Consider the following 20,934-nt stretch of genomic DNA (forward strand, 5'->3'; position numbering starts at 1 on the left):
CAAGAGGACACCATCTTCATTTAACTATACAGTCAAGCCGCACGCCCTCAGGAACAATTACAGCTGTAGTTTCCCTTTGCTTTCAGCCATTCGCAGTATTAGCATAGCAAGGCCGTTTTGGTTAACCCTCGGTTACTTACACGGTGTGCAAATATACCCCATTCTCATCATAAACGTTATTTTCTTATTGATGGCAAGAGTGGCAGGGCTGAAATTCTCAGAGTTTGGCATTCTTGTTCTAACCTGTACCTATAGTAAGTGACGTGCACCATCCTGCATGGATCTTCACACAGGAAAGTCTTGAGTGTTCCGTGTCGTGTTTGGTGCACACGTGTACTCCACACAAGTATCAAAGTACCAGCACATATTTTATGTGATAATTAAAAACTTTAATTTCCATTATATTTGAAATATGTTTGGGTTACTATTGTAGTATTAATTTATCATTATTATTTAGGTATAATGGCAGATCACACTTCTGTTGAAAGGATTTGGATGCAATGGCTAGAGGAAGAACTGCAGACTGACGAGCCTTGCGATTGTGATTCTGTTCTGTGCCATGGATATACAAGGGAGGATGATGATCGACCAGATGAGTAAACTGGAAACAATGACGTGGAAGAATTGGAAGAAGACAATGTTGACACGGAAGAGAGCTTCAACAAGGCAAGTGAAGAAAAATTGGAAGAAGATAATGTTGACAAGGAAGAGAACTTTAACAAGGCAAGTGAAGAAGCTGATTTTTATTTTGGAAAAGATAAAACAAAATGGAATAAATTACTGCCTCATACTAAGTCCAGCAACATCATTCTTCGTGTTCCTGGTCCAAAAGAAGAAGCAAAAAATGCAAAATCTGAGATCGACTGCATTAACTTGATTATTGACAACAGAATAATAGAGTTGTTCATGAAAAGTACCAATATTTATATAGAAACAATCAGGCACAAACTTTCTGGAGAATGAGATGCAAAATTTACAGATCTATGTGAAATGTGTGCCCTTTCATTTCTTGCTTCATTGCCTCAGATTTGATGATGTAAGTATAAGAAATAAGAGAAAAAAGCTCAACAAATTGGCACCAATACGAAAACTTATGGATTTGGTGTTATAAAACTTTCAGAAGTACTATACTCTGGGGAGTACCTCACAATTGATGGGCAGCTGGTTGGTTTTCGTGGAAGATGTCCATTCAGACATGAAACTTCCTGGCAGATCAAAACTGTGTGCTGTGAGGACGGGCCGTAAGTCGTGCTTGGGTAGCTCAGATGGTAGAGCACTTGCCCGCGAAAGTCAAAGGTCCCGAGTTCGAGTCTCGGTCCGACACACAGTTTTAACCTGTCAAGAAGTTTCATATCAGCGCACACTCCGCTGCAGAGTGAAAATGTCATTCTGGATCCATTCAGACAGTTTATACCTAGTAAACCTGCTCGTTATGGCCTGAAGGTGTTCGCATTAGTGGATTGTAGAATAATGTATACTGTGAATATGGAAATTTATTGTGGAAAACAGCTGGCAGGGCCTTTTGATGTAAATTTTAGGCACAGGATGTAACATCATATTGGTTTACTACCTATCCTCTGCTTCAAGAACTGCTTGAGAAAAAGACAACTTATGTTGGAACAATCAGACACAACAAAAAATAAATACCTCAGGAATTTTTACCCCGAAAATCTTGAGAAAACACTTCTTTTTTCGGCTTTAGACTGATGTAACATTTGTATCCTACAGCAAAAGGAAAAAGAAATCAGTAACTATACTTTCAAATATGCAAAATGATGCAGTGATTCAAAAAACAAACAAGAGATTGTTACATTCTATAATCACACAAAAGTTGTAGTTGACATACTTGATCAACTTTGTTCAAATTATGATATAGCGAGTACTACTAAAAGGTGGCCAACAGCAATTTTTTACAATATTTTAAATATCACCGCTGTCAATGCTTTATGCATTTATTCAGCAAAAAAAAAAAACTGTCAAAGTGAACGAGCTGATTTTCTTGATGAAATTAGTTGGCAAATAGTGAAACTGCAGATTCATAAGTGCATGAAACAGTCCTTGATACCCAGCCAACTAAAAATTCGAGGACTGATGTTGTTAGGAGAGGACTCAGGAGAAAAAATGGAAATAGCTGCACTAAAAAAATAGGGCAAAGGATGTTGTAAAATATGTGGCAGATCAAGAAATAAATCAACATGAAGGGTGTGTGCAAAATGTAACGAATAGGTGTGTGATGAACATTTGACAACTAGCGTTGTTTCTAAGAATTGTACACGATTTCTCATTGTATATATCTACTGTGATTACTTTTTTGTGTATTATGAGCATTACTTCTTGTGCAATGCAGCATGTTGTGAGTAATAAATGGGTGGAGTGACAAAAAATCATTTTGCATTTAGAAAATTAAATGTTTAATTCCTTCATTCATTTCAAAAGTATTAGTAACAATTTTATTCATGCATTGCACAGGATATAAAAAACAAATAAAATAATTAAATAGAGAACAAATGTATTTTTAACAAAAAAAGTGGTGGAGTACATCTTCACTCTGCACGAGTATCTGTATCCTCAAAACCTGCGTGAGTAGCGCAGGATTAATGTTACAAGGTCAGATCAGTCAACCATCCAGACTGTTGCCCCTGCAACTATTGGAAAGGCTGCTGCCCCTCTTCAAGAACTACATATTTGTCTGGCCTCTCAACAGGTATTCCTCCATTGTGGGTGCACCTACGATATGGCTATCTGTATCGTTGAGGCACACAAGCCCCCCTGCCAACGGCAAGGTCCATGGGTGGGGTTCACTAGTAAACAGAGTAATTCACAAGGAAGGGTTGTGAATATGATGTATTGTCACTCTGGCAGATGAGTCATGTGGTTGTATGGAATTAGTGCTATCTGTATGAAGTTGAGGCAGTCGCTAGTTATATTATAGTTATAAGCGGAGCTGACTCAGTTTTAAATTCTGTGCCAACTTTGGTATGGAATTACAGATTACATTCGGACCTCATATCTTGTTCAATTCCTGCAATTCCAGTTCTTTCTTACACTAATATCTATATCACCCATCTTTGCAATGATCTGAGAAATGAAAGATGGCAGTACCTCCATATCTACCTTGTTAAAGAAATATTCCTGCTTTTACTTTGTTGCCCTTTGTTTCAGTTTCCTCTCATTCATGAGTGTCTGGACACTAGCTCTGGTATGATAGATAGCCTGTTCATGGATCCAGAATTTCTTTCGGTTTTGTGAGAGATTTTTTGATAATATTCTGCAATGTTAGTCACTGAAGATTTCACTCATTGCTCTCTTGAAGGCCAAATGTGTTTCATTCAGCATCTCTCTAGCCATTCTCTCTGATCAAAATTATCCAGTTACCTGTTAGTAGACATTAATAAGAAGTATGGCCACTGTGCCTTTGGGATGGTATGAACATTGCTGAGGTGTTTGAATGTCTGGAGAAATGGCAGCCCATTCTTCCACTAAAGCAAAAACCAGAGACAAAAAAATGGCTCTGAGCACTATGGGACTCAACTGCTGAGGTCATTAGTCCCCTAGAACTTAGAACTAGTTAAACCTAACTAACCTAAGGACATCACACACATCCATGCCCGAGGCAGGATTCGAACCTGCGACCGTAGCGAAAAACCAGAGAAGGTAGAGATGCTGGACACTGGAGCAAAGTTTGATTCCTAACTCATCCTGTAGGTGTTCCACTGGTTTCAGGTTGGGAACCCTGAGCATGCCAGTCTATTTCAGGAATGTTATTGTCCACAGATCACTGCGTCACAGATTCTGCTTCACGATAAGGTGTGCCGTCTTGTTGATACAAACCATCTTTGTCTCTGAACTGTTCCTCTACTGCACAGAGTACACAATGTTGTAAAGTGTATTCTGATCATTCCACATTTAGCATTGTATAAAGAGCAGCAGCAGATCACACCCTAACCATGAAAAACACCCCTATACTGTAAAACCACCTCCTCTCTACTTCACTGTTGGCACTACACAAGACGACAGGTTTGTTTTCAATCCAATTGCTGAAATCAGTTCCTTCCATTGGACTGCCATAGAGTATAACATGATTCATCACTCCAAATCACTCATTTTGTCATCTACTATCCAGTGTCCTTTACACAATCTCAAGTGTCACTTAACAGTGGCTTAGTAGCAGCTGCTCAACCATTGTACCCCATTATTTTTAACACAGTCATTGTGCTAGCTGGACTGCTGATAGCACTTTGGAACTCTTGAGTGATTTCTTCCACTGTTTTCATGGGATTTCTTAGAACTGCCCTCTGTAATGCTCAAAGGCCCCTATCTGTCAGTACATGAGACCTGTCTGGCTGGTCTTGGTTTAGCTGTGGTTGTTTCTTTGCATCTCCACAAACACATCACCAACAGTCAACTTGTGCACTTGATGAATTTACTACCCAGGTGATATCCAATGAGTAGTCAAGTCACTGAACTCTTCAGGCTGACCAACTGCAATATTACTGCTTTTCTATACTGGTGAGTCGGAGAGCCTATATAGAGAGAGAGAGAGAGAGAGAGTGGCCAATGGTGATAGAGTCGCTGATTGGTTGAGAGCCGAGGACAGCCATGTTTTTACCAAACTGACGCTGTCTTGGTACGAGTATAAATAGGTACTGTGTGTGATTCTATACTATTGGTTCTCTTCAGTGCATTGAATGCCTATTTCATTGTAGAATTATGTACAGGTTGTAACACGGTAGGCATTGAAAGACTTTTGCACATTCTCTGTCAGTTCTATTTACGTAAATTACCTTGCAGTCACTCTGTTGGTCGGATCTATGACAATACTTTTAGAACTTCACAGAAATTTTAGAGGCAAAATTTTTATTTAAAGTGATTTACTGAGTGTCACTAATAATATGAATTACAAAATCATCAAGGACAGTCAAGACGAATGCCTGGTTGCTCGACTGTTGGGTGCAAAAACCGAAGTGGAGATGGATATATGATGCTCGTTTTCCCAAGAAATGAAGAAAGACGTAAACAGTGAGCAGTGAAAGTCAACCAAGAAGGCGGGAATCAAAGGCGACTTATGGAAACCAACAAATTATTCCTTGCTGTGCGAAATAAGTAATTTTCTCCTGTGATATGCTGTTAGTGAAGCCCAAGCAATAACATTTTGTTGTACTTGGAAGGTTCACAGGCTGTTTACTTAAATCGTGCCTTTCTATATGAGCAATAAAATGCACTGACCTGTAAATTGTTCAGTTTCTTTTTAATTGTAATAACAATTATAAGTATTTTGAAATGCAACATTATACAGTAAAATACATGCAAATATCCATAGTTGTGCATAGATCTACTTGCTCATGAGAATAGTGAAGTTGCATAATTAGCCATATTGTTGTCCTCTTATTCTTTAGTTCTTCTTGCTTTTCATATTACTTTATGTGCTATAGATTAAGCACCAGTTTTTTCTTATCTAGTACAGCTTGATTTTTATTGATTCATGTATGTTGATTTTCATTATATGCTTTAAAAGATATTGAGATTTGTAATATATTTGTGACCATACTTTTCAAGTGTGTTGGTCTCATTTCCTTTAGCAAACTGCACAAAATAATTTTTTATGATTGCAAACAGATAACATAGACCCACTAATTTATCCTGGAAATGACACAGAAAGAGGCTGATGTTTAGACATTTTTCTTAAAAAAGCTGAAAGTGTTAGTTTCTTGTAACTGAAGGCAGTAATTCAGGGGAAACTGAAGGTTAACATGTATTGGGTTGTAATAGCAGTTAAGTTCTTAGATTGTGCCCATTAGCAGAGTAAACAATTTTTTATGGTATTATAACCATTTCAGTATAAGCAATACTGGGTTTAGCTTGTAATACTACTTGGTATTTCTGTTTTACATTACTGCTTCTAAACTTATCATACAAGCTGTGTTCCCCCCCCCCCCTCCTAACAGGAACATTTTGCTGATGATCAGTGGGAGAAAGAGTTGATGGAAAGCAGAAACTAAAGTGTAATTCTGTACCCACAATTTTCTCCCACTCTGTGCCAAAGACACCAAGAAAGAAACCCAAGGAGTACCACCTGCCATGTCCTCTTGTGCATATCAAAGAGGCCAACATCTCTACTGTAGAGGTGGAGAATGCACCACAGTCGTCTACTTGAGCAGATGTTCAAAATCTAAGAAACAGTGACAGTAAATATAAATTGCAGATCAGTAGGTTAGAAGATGTCATTAAGACACAGCAAATGCAAATCTAATTTATGAAAAAGAAGATAAGCAATCTGACACTGCAGAATTCACGCCTTAGAGTAAAGTTGAAAACTAAATGTAACTCTGTTGCAGATGTAGTTAAGGAAGTATTTAATGAAAATCAAATTCTAAAATTGAATCAAAAGAAAGTGAGGTGGTCTGAAGATACAGTGCAAAATGCACTGGAGTTGAAATTTGCATGTGGTAGCAAGGGTTATGACTTTTTAGTCAGTAATCATTTTCCTCTAACTTCTCAACGAACACTAAGAAGGTGACTCCAAAATCTCAAGTTTGATTCTGTAATTTTACATCAAGTGTTTGATCTTATGATGAACAAAGTGAAAGCAATGAATGACAGTGAACGTGACTGTGTGTTACTGCTTGACAAGATGACAATAATTCCAAATAGGGAATTTGATGTGTCAATAGGCTCTTTCTCTGGAAATGTAACTCTTCCCTCTCATGAAGGTATTGCAACACATGCATGTGTCTTTATGTTGGGGGGTATAGCTACATGGTGGAAACAAGTAGTGGCATAGTATTTCAACAGTGACAACTGTAATGGACAAGCCTTACATGATATAATAGAAATAATTAAATGCAGTGAACGTGCTGGGTTACATATATGATGCATCACTTCAGATATGGGCCCAATGAATCAGAGTATATAGAAATCATTTGGAATCACATCTGGTAAAAATTCAGTGCTACAGAATTGTGCTTTTAATCCTGAAAACCCAGCTAATAAAATATATTTTGTTGCAGATGAGCCACACTTATTGAAAAATATCAAAACATCTCTGCTGTCAAATGTGACTATAAAGATTCCAGAAATTATAAAACTGAAACATTCCCTTCCCACAACAGTTGTAGATTGTACCCATATTGAAGACCTCCATCATCTTGAGAAAGGAAGTGATTTAAAGCTAGCTCCTAATCTTACAGAAGAAATAAAAAAAACCAATAAATTCAATAAAATGAATGTGTCAGCTGTTCGAACATATCTGAGCCAAAACACTAATTGTGGACTGAACTTTATGGCTAGTGACAAAGGTGATGAGAAGTACCAAACAACAGCATGGTTTGTTGAAATGATTAACAAATGGTTCACTTTAATGACTTCTCAGAATGCTGTCACAGCTCTCAGTAACATAAAACCACGTATGTATCAGGATGTGTGAATTTTCTGAGTGATGTAATGGGGGTGTTTCAGTATATGCAGATTGGTACAGCAGGTCACTGGAAGCCAATTCAGAGTGGAGTGAGATTATCCACTCAGTGTCCTTGACTTGATGAACTTCTTTTTGAATGAAAGGGGCTATAAACTTTTGACAGGGTGACTTACTCAAGACTGCCTTGAAAATTAGTTTTCTTGCATTAGGAGTCTTCAGATGGTGCCTACTGCACTACAGTTCAGAAACAATTTAAAGTTATTGTGTGTGGCACAGTACTTAACAGATGTATCAAAATCTAGTTATGACAAAAGTGAAGGATTTTACCTCACATGATATCTGGAGCATACAAGAAGCAAAACACCAGCACATTGCACGAATAAACCCACATTAAAACTTCCAAAATGTTGGGATGAGCAGGGAAATTGATCAGTAAGTGACCTAAGCCGTATGAAGAGAAATGCATTCTTTAATATTGCTGGATACATCATAGGAAGAGTCATTAAGTATGACAAAACTTGTAAGAAACACTTTACAGATTTAGTTACTAAAGAAAGACAGAACTCTGATTATTGTACTTTTGTTAATCAAACAGTATAAGCACGACAAAGATAATCTTCTGTATGTGTCCAGCTAATGTTTTATGTTCTTTCTAGATATGGAAATGCTATTTAGAAAATGGTCCCCTGTTATTGATTGTGAGAAACAGTTAACTGATTTAGTTTTGTAATCAACAGTATGACCAATAATGATCTCTTGAAGCAAGTTCAATTTCAAAGTTGCCATAATATGAAGAATGATGAACAGATTTGTAAGGTTCCGGCTTAAAATATACGGTCTGAAGCTCCAGAAAGAAAGAAAAAAAAAAGAAAAAAAAAAAAAATGTAGAGACTTTAAAATGTGGACACCTACTGGCAAGCAAAACTTCTGCTATGTATGCTCTATCAAAAAAGTTAAATAAATCTTGTTTATACAAATTTTGAATGTGTATATTGTGTTACTGAATTTATCTCAGTCTCTAAAATAATAACAAGATTGTAGAAAGTTACTCATTATATATGTAAGTGAAAACTCAGTAGGTATTGATCAGTTATGGTCTCATCCCTTTCAGGTATCTTAAAATCAGTATAAATCTTGTTGAAAAAGATTGAAATGAAACCAGTGAGCATCAACTTCCAGAGCTGAAACGTACAGTAAAACTGGTTATTTGATGAACTATTTACAGTTTTGCTTTTCTTATAATGCTAAGTTATTTCCAATATGTTTCCTTTGTGATATGCATTTGAAAACTTGAGTTGTAAGGTCAGTTGGAGCCCATGGGACAATACACTGTATTATATGGATACAGCATGAAGGAGGACAGGAAAACTTCATCTTATACCCATCAATAGATACAATATGACAAGCTGGTTAAACAAGCAAGCCTCCTCCATCATTTAGTTACTAATTGTAAGGTATGTCAGTTGTTGTACATACAATTTGCAGAGATCAGAATGTTTGAGTATAGTTTGCAATTGGTATTGCGTATTTTTTTTAGTTCTGTGGTAAGTACAAGAAACTCTTGCAGTCATGAGATGTCCTTATGTTACATGTGTTTTACTCACCTGCTGTCACTGTTAGCAAGCTCGATTGGTTTCTTTGTGTATCGAACAATCAATTTCTTTCTGTATGCTTATATTACCTTCAAAACAAAATTAAAAAATTACAGAATAACCTTTTTACTGATACATCCCCTCCATGAAAGAAAAAGTAAATGAACACCACAGTATTACTAATGTAGCCTTGTAGCAGAGAGGTAGAGTTGTAACTATGTAATCCGAAGATCGTGAATTCGAATCCTGCTCAATCCAGGTTTTTGTAAATGTTATTTTCTAGACTTTTAATGGTTCTTGAGTGACAATTCATTCTACATGATGTGTTTTAACATGTATATGGAACCCTAAGTCTATGTACTTCCAACTGGTGACTCGCACTTGGCTCTGTAGTCTTAGCTATTCACATTCCTGTAAATTATCATTAGCGTGTGGATATTCAGTTACCTATTTTGAATTACTTTCTGCTGTTTCAGTAGAGTACCTAAGTATTGGTATTTTTATGATTTTCTGTGATACAGAGTTCCTAAAAGTGTGTACATAATGTTGTGTTTTGCCAGCATAAGAAAATGTTATAAGATTGACACACACTTAAAATGCATTATGTGGGGATGGAAAGAGACAAGAGTTTACCAATTTCAGTGATGAATATCCATACGGAAAAATCTGAAATAGCATCATGTACTCTGAGATACATTAAATGAAACTTCTATTCTTATTAATCAGTTGTCAATGTTTATACAGAATCATAAAATACAACTGTTGAAATTCGGCAGACATACACACTGCTTCATGATACTTCCATTTGCTCACAAATTTATTAAGCCTATATAAACATAGATGAATGGCATTTGTTTTAATCATGTACCGAGTATTAAGCTAGAAGATCTGCTTTGGTCTCACGCATCAAACACATGCCTTATTTTACTCATGAAGTGGCCAGCTTTCTGCTTGTGTCGCTACCTAATTGTACGTCCCATGCGCAATCCGGTAAAAACACGGCAGCCAAGGACCAATTGGCCACTCTCTCCCTATATAGGCTCTCTATGGTGAGTCTGCCTGTTATGACATCATCTACATTACATAGGGTGTCCAGATACTTTTGATCAGATAGTGTATATCCACATTTTTTGCTTTACACCTATCATGCGGTAATTGCCACTTCTTTAGAAATTTCTCTACAGTGACTGTATACCACAGATGGGTTCCTCTCATCATGAAGTGTTCTACTAGGTACATACCTTTCCAGTGCTTGGTCAAGTATTCTTTTCAACTTGACCTGCAGTACCCTACATGGTCATGCCCATAGCTAAATATTTTGAGTTGTTCTTTGAAATAACACAACTTCCTCTATATCTGCTTCTATTTGTCTTAGCTACACTTCCTATTCTGGTAATTGTTTTTTGCTGTAATCATGACACAAATGAAGAAGTTATCAATTTGATGACTTCATGTATGAGGGCCAATGTGTCAGCCAGGCTGCATGTGGTTTTTAGGCAATTTCCCACATCCAATTAGGTGAATACTGAGCTGATACCTATGTCCCACCTCAGTTACATGATTTGTTAAAATTTATAAAACTTTCACACACTTTTACATAGGATAATGCAAGATGCAGACAGATAGGCCTACACAAATTTTGTCCCAAAGGAGGGGCAGGGGAAGAGCAAAAGTAGTGGCAACAGGAAGGGCATCTAGCCACCACCTACCACTAATATCACCAATTCCAAGAATTAAAATGCTGATCCTGTGAAGATATGGGGTAAAACCCTGATAAAATAAGAAGGCAATATTGTAATAAATACTGAAAGGTAGTTCATTTCACAGTGAGAAAACCAGGAGAATTAAACTGTTACTTTAGAAAATTCCATAAAGAAATATTAGGAGCAGTAAATTAAAATCAAGAACATCTACTGTCAGGTGAAGTAAGTGAAAGATCAAATTTTAACACCATGGAAGTGTTATGCTTATCAGATCACTAATGAAATAGAGAATAGAGTTGGTATACTTTGATGATTTCCCACATCCAATTAGGTGAATACTGAGCTGATACCAATGTCCCACCTCAGTTACACGATTTGTTAACATTTATAAAACTTTCACACACTTTTACATAGGATAACACTAGACGCAGACAGATAGGCTACACAAATAAGACTGCTTCAGCTGTATGATAGATGTTTACTTATGATCCAACTAGTTTTGTGGTGTCATCATCAATTATACAAATTTACTTCAAATGGTGACCAACAGATGACCGAAAATTCTTTTTCCTTATTTGTGGTACAGATGTTTAACCGTGAAGAGGTCACTAAAATTTGTTTTTTATGACAAGTGTGTAACTGTCAAGAGGTTGGTAAAACATTTTTATTGCAACTGGACAAAGAATGTTGGGTCATCTACTGGTTATCATTTGAAATAAATTATGAAATAAGCAAGTGTCCCTGAAGATGTGGCTAACACTGCGTAACTAGTTGGATCATAAATAGAGTTTTATCATAGAGCTGAAGAGGTCTTTTACATCATGGTACAATTCTACACCTGTGGATGCCCATGAAACAATGAAACAAAACGGAAGCAGGGCCATCTGTGAAAGCAACCATGCCATATACCAGTTGTTCTGCAATCATTGCACAAAATTTTGTGTGTACATGGACACCAACTAGTTGTCCACCAGAATGAATGGCCACTACCAAACTGTGGTCAAGAAGAAAGTTGACCATCCAATGGCAAAACCATACAAATTTCCCCTCACCAATTTGATTCATAGTAACAGGGTGTTTAGGATACATCCAGGACATCAACATACATAAACAAGAGAATGTAATTGTAAATCTTTTCCTGAAAAAAAATTTGATAATTTTAGGCCCACTTATGTACTTTGTATGGTCGCCAGTAGTCACACAGTACTCACAGCTGAGTGAGTAAGCACTTAGTTTCCTAAGTGCATGGCCTCTGAATTGAATCTTGCTGTTGGTACTTTTTTCTCATTCCCATTCCCACTCTAACAACAGATTTATTTTCCCTGTGCAGATTATCAATATCTAACAAATCATTTATTATTCTCATGATCTCTATTCTGAAAAATCAAATTTTTCCCTGGAGTTTAGGAGGTAATTCCCCATTATAACCATATTCCTGCAAGTATGTTTCATCTCACCATCAGCCAATTTTCCTGGAATCTGTGCTGGTACTTTTTGACCCACCATGAGCCCATTTTCCCAGTATACATCCAGGTATGGTATGTGTTGTATCCGGCCTTCTCATCTAATACAGGGTGCTAGGAAGCCGTTTTCCCAGATAGCTAGACAACAATTGAAGGAAGTCTTATTAATGGAGTTTATTACACTAAGTTAAATTGACAATACATTACTTTACATATTTACAAAGTGGTGTCGCAAGTGAAGGCCATGCAAGCAAATAGTACAGTTTACAAATCACGGCTAAAGTGTTTGGACGATGGCTCATGTTCTAGTGCCCATGGCTAGGCGGAGCAGCACTTAGAATCTCTTCATATGGGGCTGCTCCTGTTGTGGTGTCGTCCTAGTCAGTGTACCATTGGCTGACGTTGGCTTACAGCCCTCTCTGCTGCTATAACGTTCCAGTCCAATGTGCTGGCACTTCATGTTACGCCAGAACATCCCCCCCCCCCATCCCAAAGTGATGGACAGCTGTCACGTAGGGAGCACGACAACGGCGGGGCAGGTCGGAGAGCTAACACTGGAGTGGACCGGAAGCTGTGGCTGCAGGAGACGTCAAGCTTCCGGTCGTACCCCACCATCCGGCCTTTGCTGTTGTGGAAACATCCCCCAGAAAACAACCAGGATTGTATGCATCCACCGCCGGAGGCCAATAACCAGATGTCGAAGGCATCAGCTGCTGCATTATGGGCAGGTCCAGCTCCATCGGTAGGACGAGAGGAGGCGCAGGCTCTGTCTCCGTGCTGTCATCCCGCTGTATCGTAATGGCACGTTCTGGCAGTTGCTGTGGCCATGCTGTCCTTGGGCTCCATGAATCTGGGGGAAGAGACACAGAAGGATCACTGTTCACATGGCATATTCGATTGTGGTGTCGGCAGTGCAAGTCATCTGGATCTGAAAGGAGAATGTAGGGATTGGTAAGCACAAAAATGAGCAGCAGAAACTCTTGCCATGTATGAGCAGGTAATATCTTGCTGAAATGTAAGCCCAGTATGGCTTGCCATGAAGGCCAACAAAATGGGCAATATAATATTGTCAATGTACATATGGATGCCGTGGATCCTGCTAAGAAAAGAAATAGTACCCCTGACCATCACTTGTGGATGTCAGGCCTTATGGTGTGTGACAGCCAGGTTGGTATGCCACTGCTGTCCACTGCATCTCCAGACACATCTTCAGCGATCACTGTCACTCAGATCAAAGTGAGACTCATCAATGAAGAAAATTCTTCTCAGGCGAACAAGATTCCAGGCTGAAGACAAGTCTGGAGATGCCACAGACAGCTGTGGAATACCAGCATGACGGTCACTCAGCATATGGCCCGACATCCAGAAGTTATGGTCTGGGGTTCCATTTCTTTTCATACATTACCACTTGGGTTGTCATCCATGGCACCCTTACAGCACAACAGTACACCGGTGATATTCTATGCCCCATTTTGTTGCCCTTCATGGCAAGCCACCCTGGGCTTACAGTTCAGCAACATGTTGATTGCCGAAACACGGTAAGAGTTTTTACTCTTTGTCTTCATGCTGGCCAAACTATACCTTGGCCAGCAAGGTTGCCAGATCTCTCCACAACTGAGAACAGTTCAGTGGCAGCTATTGTGTACATGCACAAGAGCATGTGAACATTCTAACTTTTGACACCATGTAGATGTATTGGTTACTTTTCTTTGAGTCCTGTTGAACATAATATAGATATAGTAATCTGAAATTCACAGTTCTAAATCTACCATGCTATGCTACATTGCTAGATTCTGTGAAACTTGACATCAGGTTCATGAGTACACCTTCAGTTGCGCACATTTCAAGGGGAGTTGGAACGCCCTATCCCGACAATGTTAAATTCAGTGACTTGGCTTACCTGTATTTCAGGAACCACTTGACATGAAACTTTTACAGGACATTAAACTGTATGTTCTCAGTCTACTGAACTACAATAATTGCATTTCAGCCACTGCTTTCGGAAATACATTTTTTTTATTACACAATTAAAATTTTGTGTAGCTACTTTTTTGTGCATCATCCTAAATAATTTTAATTATACATAACATTATGTTCTTCTTTTAGTTCAGTGGACTCAGGATATGTATGTTATTACTCCCTGAAAATCTGATTACTCTACTCGAAGGAGTTTCTAAGATTTAGAGAAAAATGCAACAGAAAATGTAAATTTTCAGGAACGGCTTTTAAAGTTTCAATAGACTGTAACTCACTTAATATATGCTTAATTTTTTTTTAATTTTTAGTCATTCAGAAGCACCCTGCACCATACTGTATATTATCATCTTGATCTTTCTCCAAGTGTTTTCTTCTTTCTGGACTCCTTAGTGGCTAATTTTGAACCTTCTCCATCTGTTCAATTTCTCTGATGCAGTTTGCTCCAGGATTAATTCCCATATGCTGTAGCACTCTCACTACCAATGTTGCCATAATTAAAAGCAATATCAGCCTCACTTACCCCTCACTTCAGTCTCTTCATTCCAACAAAAACATTTTTTGGTAAGCAAGTCCATATAAGATTATTGAACAACTCATTGGGATCTTCAGTAATTCAGGATTTGCCAGGTCTCTGTAAATAGGTTTTATGATATCCATGACTGCTGCTGGGATGGAATGTTTATGGCTGTATGAACTGTTTGAGTACTGGGCATTGTGGCAATCGCACCACGAATCAGGTCCATGAGGGCAAAGGTGGTGTACTGGTTTCTCATCAGTTGACAGTCTGTGGAAGAAGGTAGCCCATACTGCCTGCTTAATTTTAAACAAATCCTCAGTATTATTTCTAATGGCCATCCCATAATACTGTTGTAGTCCATCAATCATTTTATTTGTCAGCCTGCCTCTTATGATTTTACCATCAGAAAGTTCCTTGTTTCTCAAACTTTGTTTAACTTCCCCAAACTGGTGCCCATCCTCTTCTGGACATGACCAACTGGTTTCAGTTTTGTGATAATCTTCCCTCCATAAGGCTGATAAGCTACTACACTTTTATATGCTTTTGAGTCTCCATCACCTACTAAAAATTTCAATAGCTGCAGGAGCCTCCATACCACCACTTGTTCCTTCATAATTACTGTCACAGATATGCCATTCTTCATTCCCTGATTTACACTTATAACAATTTTTGGTTAAAATCTGGAAATCTATTACCTTTCCAGTATCCACACTGGTCACCACAGCAACAGAATTCTCAGGACTGTAGCCACACTTCTGCCAAGTGCCATCAAATGCTACTGGTGTGTCAGGCATACCATCATTAATTTCAACAGCTTCATTTGCAGCACACTTCATTGACGCACATTCAACAGATTCCACAGCAGCTCCAATAAATCCTGCACACTTGTCGATTTTACAAGGTGGGTGTGGCATATTCATCACAGCACACATTGTTTCTGCTGCAGTGTGTCCTTTGCCAACAGCTCTCAATCCATAAAACCACATAACATTTCCTTCAAAATAATTATCTTTACACTTATCAGAATTCCAAATTGAAAGAATATATTTACAACTGTCACAATTAATGATAAGTTTCCTGGCTAGTCCATTTGATGCCTCACTGTCTTCATGTAAACTAACTGGCCCTCCACATTCACCTAACACCCTTGTTAGGATGTGTAAATCGATCAGAATATACCCTAACCTACTACTTACATCACTTTCGTTCTGAGAAAACTGTGTATCACAAGGTTTTATTTTAATCTTCGAAGTATTAAGGGGTGTTTCTCTAGATACTGATACGTTTGCATGTATTTCATTGTCTAACTTCATACGCCACATGTTGAATGCGATGTTTCCCTTCATTCAAAAATATATTACCATGAAACAACACTTAGTTTTCGTGTCATACTTTATGTTGTGTCGATTCCCTAAGGTCTCGACACAATGAGTGGCTAGGTGCACGCGAAACTAACGCAGACGGGCGTAAATTCTGAAACAGGAGACTGGATGAAAACTATAAAGAAAAGAAGAGAGATTTTAATATACTTAACTTTAATGTAGTCTTGTTCTTGTTGTTGAAATACATCTCTTGCATAGTAGTAAGCAATTAGCAATGATACACATGGCGCCTTGCTAGGTAGTAGCGATGGACTAGCTGAAGGCTATTTAATATGTCTCTCGGCAAATGAGAGGAAGACGTGATACGTGTGGTCGCAAGCTATGTCGTCCGTACAACTGGGGCGAGGTCAAGTCCGTGTCTTGTGACCTGCCCTGTGGTGGCGCTACGTTTGCGAATACACAGTGGCGACACGCGGGTCCGACATGTACTACAGGACCGCGGCCGATTTAAGTTACCACCTAGCAAGTGTGGTGTCTAGCGGTGACACCACACTTTACTTTTTGAGAGATTTACCAATCTATTTATCACTTATCCTTGGAAAAAAGTTAGCAATTGAACATACAACGCGTGTTTATACTATGAAAAGAAACTATACTGTTTTTGACAATGCTACCAATACAAACACGTAATTTAACTACGTCTTTTGTAAATAAATACTTGTTTTGTAAATAAAACTGCCTTTTCCTGCTGCTAGTTACTTTATTTATCCCATGCGCGTTTCGCCTTCTCTTGTTCAAAGGCATCATCAATGGGATCTATAACGATAGAGTTTTGGGGTCGACAGAAGCGTCCGATCCCACGCGTCGGCTTTGACCCGTGACATAAGGGTGTTGTGTGTGACGTCATGATGGCGCGGAGTTTGGTTTGGAGTGTGGCGTGTTTGTAGATGTCGTCGTGTTGTGGTTTGTTGTGCTCTCTGGTGGTATGTTCAGGGTTTTCGTTTGTGTGGTGTAATGGGCTCAGTTTGCTTTTGCTCCTTATCAAGAATTGTTCGAGTGTTGGCTGTGTTTGTAGTGGAATTCGTTTCAGTGAGTTAACGATTTTGTGTGAAGGTTAATTTAGTGTTGTTCGCTGTACGTCATGTGGTAATTTTAGTAAAATTAATCGGTTGTTGTTTTTGTTCAGGAATGTATATGACGGATAAAATTAACACTGCGCAGGTAAAGGGAAGTGTCCGATCCCAATGTCTGGCTATGTATGTTGGTAATGGTATCAGGAGATGTTTTTGAGCTATATAGGCCAAGGGAAATGTTTGAGCCTAATTTATGGGATCGCAAGCTGCTGTTGAACTGTATAGGTCAAGGGAAGTGTCCAAGTCCAGATGATATTGTGTTTAGTGGTATATGGGGAGTTTTGTGATGTCGGTTTTTTTCGTCGTTTTGTGTGGTTTCGTAAGGGGGTGGGTGTCTAAATTTGTTTATATTTAGTTTGCCCCCCCACCCAAAAACACCCCATTTCCCGCACTTCTCCCGTTAGTGTCATTAGGCTTTTTTGGACATTGTGGGTGTTTGTTTTTCGGTGTATTTTCGTCCTCATAATGTGTACGTAACGACTTTATACGTGCCATATTGAAATCTTGGTTTGTGGTCGTTTCTGCCATATTTGTGACGTCATGGGTCAAAGCCGACGGGCGGGATCGGACATTTCCGTATTTCCCAGTTTTGTTAGGCCGGTATTACACTATCAAATATATTTGTCCAATATCTTTGTCAAAGATATTTGATAGTGTAATAGGGACTTTGTCAAATGTCGTACAATATTTGATCAAATCTAGGGCCTCTCTGTATATTTGATCAAAGAAACCGCTTGTCTTCTGTTCACTGCAATGTGACATATTACCACATGGAGCGCTAGCATCGCTGCAGCGTTCTATCGTCTGTAGTGTTTTTACAACCATTGCCGGTAAATAGAATTGGTGTGTGCCGACAACTACAAAATTAATAGAGATGTCTGAAGCTGATGTGGCGCTTTACAACGTGAGGCACCCTGAATACAAAAATAGATTAAGAAGATTGGAGACCTGACCTGACCTGACCTAACATAACATACCCCTCTCCTGTAGCAAGGAATCGGAGTGTTACAGTGAGCCTGTCTTCTGAAGATGTAGCAGTTCTTAAGTGAATATTGTGCTTTGTGATATGAGGATACACTTCATTGAGCACATACAGAAATGTATGCTCATCCATTCTTAAGTTATTGATGTACGACTTCACGTCTTCCACTGTAAGCTCACGTAACAAGTTTTGTTGAATGCTTTTGTCGTGTCGTCGTAAAACCCACGGCTTCACCCAGATTAGATTAGTTTTTCGTTCCATTGATCCGTGCTGAGGAGATCCTCGTGGATGTGGAACATGTCGATTTTTTTAAAGCTGAAATAACAATACTAATAGTATGAATAAATACATCATTTGTTTCTATTAAAAATTTCGCCAATGGAGTAGGAGGAGTTGGCCAGTAGTAAGTCTTTCAGGCTCCTTTTAAACTGATCTTTATTTCTAACTAAATTTTTTATCTTTCCTGGCAAATTATTGAAGATGAGCGTTCCTGAGTATTGGACCCCTTTTTGAACTAAAGTAAGTGCTTTTAAGTCCTTGTGCAGATCGTTTTTGTTCCTGGTATTGTTATGTACGAACTGAGTTGTTTGTTGGAAAAAGAGATATATTATTTACGACAAATTTCGGAAATACAGAAGCGTCCGATCTTACCCGTCGGCTTTGACCCATGACGTCACAAATACCGCGGAAACGACCATAAACAACAATTCCAATATGGCGGATATAAAAACATCGAATACGTATTGTAAACACTGAAATACACAAGTTTCACAAAAAGCCTAATGACTGTAACGGGACAAGCGTGGGAAATTGGGGGTTTTTGGGTGGGGAGAAACTAAATATGTCGTTATGCGGTGGGGGGAGTCTACAGTGCCCCCCCATCCCCCCACAGGCTTCATTAGTGTCAAATCAATATTTTCGAATCATAGGCGGCCGCTGCCGCGGCCGCATTCCAAAAAAGAAACTCCCAACCTAACCTCAAGTGGGCTACGCTACAGATCAATATGTTCATCAAATTGCTTCATATTACGTATACATGTTCTTTAAACAAGAGTACATCAAACCATGTATTAGGTTTTCCGCGCCGTAATGACGTCACACACCACAACACGCTTACGTCACGGGTCAAAGCCGACGAGTAAGATCGGACCTTTCTGTTGACCCCAAAATTCATTAAGAAGTAAATATACTGAGAGGCAGTAGTTGGTATATCCAGTTCTTTGAAGAGGTTTCTGTAGGACGTCCGTGAATTTACTCCACAAATAATACGTATTACACGTTTTTGGACTCTGAAAACTTTTGTTTGACTTCAAGATTTACCCCAAAATATTATCCCATATGACATTATGAAAGTAGGCAAAGTATGCAAGCTTTTGCATTTTTATGTTGCCTATGCCTGCTAACACTCGAATTGCAAATACAGATTTGTTAAGGCCTTTCTGCAGTTCTGTAGTGTGCTCCTCCCAACTGAATTTATTATTAATTTGTAATCCCAGGGCTTTTATGACTGTCAACCTCGTATGTATGGTTCCATTTTTTCCCCCACTTCTTTTCCGCATGTGCACACAATGCAATTGGGGTACGCACAACTGCTGCGTTCAATAACAAGTTGTTGTCAGCCATCTTGAACTTTGACGAAAAATTTGATGGCAGTATAATACCCCTTCTAGCATTAATACGTCAAAGATCTTTGTCAAATATATTGGACGGAATATTGGATCACTTCTTTGATCAAATCTTTGACAAAGAAATTTGATAGTGTAATACCGGCCTTAGTTATAGATTATCAAACACTTCACTTCGCGAGTTTTTGTCAAGAAAGGTAATTACTTACGATTTGCTGCTCTGCGTTTCCTCGCATCTGGTTTGGACGCCGCACCACCACTTTTTATCACTGCCATATAATCAGATCTTTGTCTTCTCGCCTTACACACACTGTTCACCATGTTTCTCACTATTTTTTGTGGTGGACTATTATTCTCGTGTCACTCAATACAACTATTTCTTCGTACACAGCTTTCACAGCGTAATTATTGTGACCCCATTACGCAGTGATCTCTATACTACTATTATACAGTATACCAGTCTAGTACCAGTAGTATGGAGATCAATAGCATTCTTCGGAGGATGCTAAGTTCACCCAACCTGGATATGATGTGACGTCATTATGACGTATATACGCTTTAGTCGATTAACACACCTATCGACTTTTACGAACGTTCGAGATTCTAAACTGTTCTTTAGCTAGTGGTTTGTTTTGACACGTGCGATTCTGAAAACAGCTCACTGTGGCAGCGTATATGTATTTCGCCAAAATAAAAGAGCTGGATACTAATAGAAATATTCCGGGTCTAGTGTAGCAGGGGATACAACCCGTCGGCTTTTGACACTGACGTCACAAGTCGCCAGAGAGCAGTTTACCATTTTCGCTTTTGCTGTTATGTTTCAGTTTCGTTTTTTTACTGATTGCTTAATAAAGTGGATCTGTTTATTCTATCTCGTGAGATTTTTTTTAAAAAGCCAAAAAACACTTATCAGCTACTGAAGGGAGCTACAACACTAAGAAGAATCGATTCTCGTTTGGCGACTTGTGACGTCATTGTCCAAAGGCGAGGGGTTGTATCCCCTGCTACTAGTCTCAATATTCCTGACCGTGGCCTTGAAAACACCACGTAAAAAAGTGAAGTCTTCTAATGTCCCGACCAGATTAGATTGTTGTATTGAATGCTTACGCCGAAAATAATATTTACTATCAACATTTTAGTATGGTTTCATACAAGTGGTCTTGTCAGTACATATTAGATTGCAGCAGCATACTTCTGCTGACTTTT

The 20,934-nt window shown here is 38.7% G+C and overlaps 1 protein-coding gene across 1 annotated transcript; it reads right to left on the bottom strand.

Moving 5' to 3' along the window:
* Positions 1-12,327: 12,327 nt before the first annotated feature.
* LOC126235962 (uncharacterized) lies at positions 12,328-20,240 on the bottom strand. The gene is made up of 2 exons (XM_049944934.1): positions 19,938-20,240; positions 12,328-13,022 (listed from the first exon to the last, which is right to left on the bottom strand). The coding sequence occupies exons 1-2, from the start codon at positions 20,047-20,049 to the stop codon at positions 12,721-12,723; spliced, it is 414 nt and encodes a 137-aa protein (XP_049800891.1). The 5' UTR covers positions 20,050-20,240; the 3' UTR covers positions 12,328-12,720.
* Positions 20,241-20,934: the final 694 nt, after the last annotated feature.

The sequence above is a fragment of the Schistocerca nitens genome, chromosome 2, assembly GCF_023898315.1.
Source record: "Schistocerca nitens isolate TAMUIC-IGC-003100 chromosome 2, iqSchNite1.1, whole genome shotgun sequence".
NCBI lineage: Eukaryota > Metazoa > Arthropoda > Insecta > Orthoptera > Acrididae > Schistocerca > Schistocerca nitens.

Bases quoted from the DNA above. Each gene is read 5' to 3' on its own strand.
- LOC126235962 (XM_049944934.1), bottom strand. From the start codon at position 20,049: ATGGTGAACAGTGTGTGTAAGGCGAGAAGACAAAGATCTGATTATATG. The intron at 13,023-19,937 runs GTAAGTAATTAC...CTCTTCCCCCAG, and splicing joins GAAACGCAGAGCAGCAAATC to ATTCATGGAGCCCAAGGACA.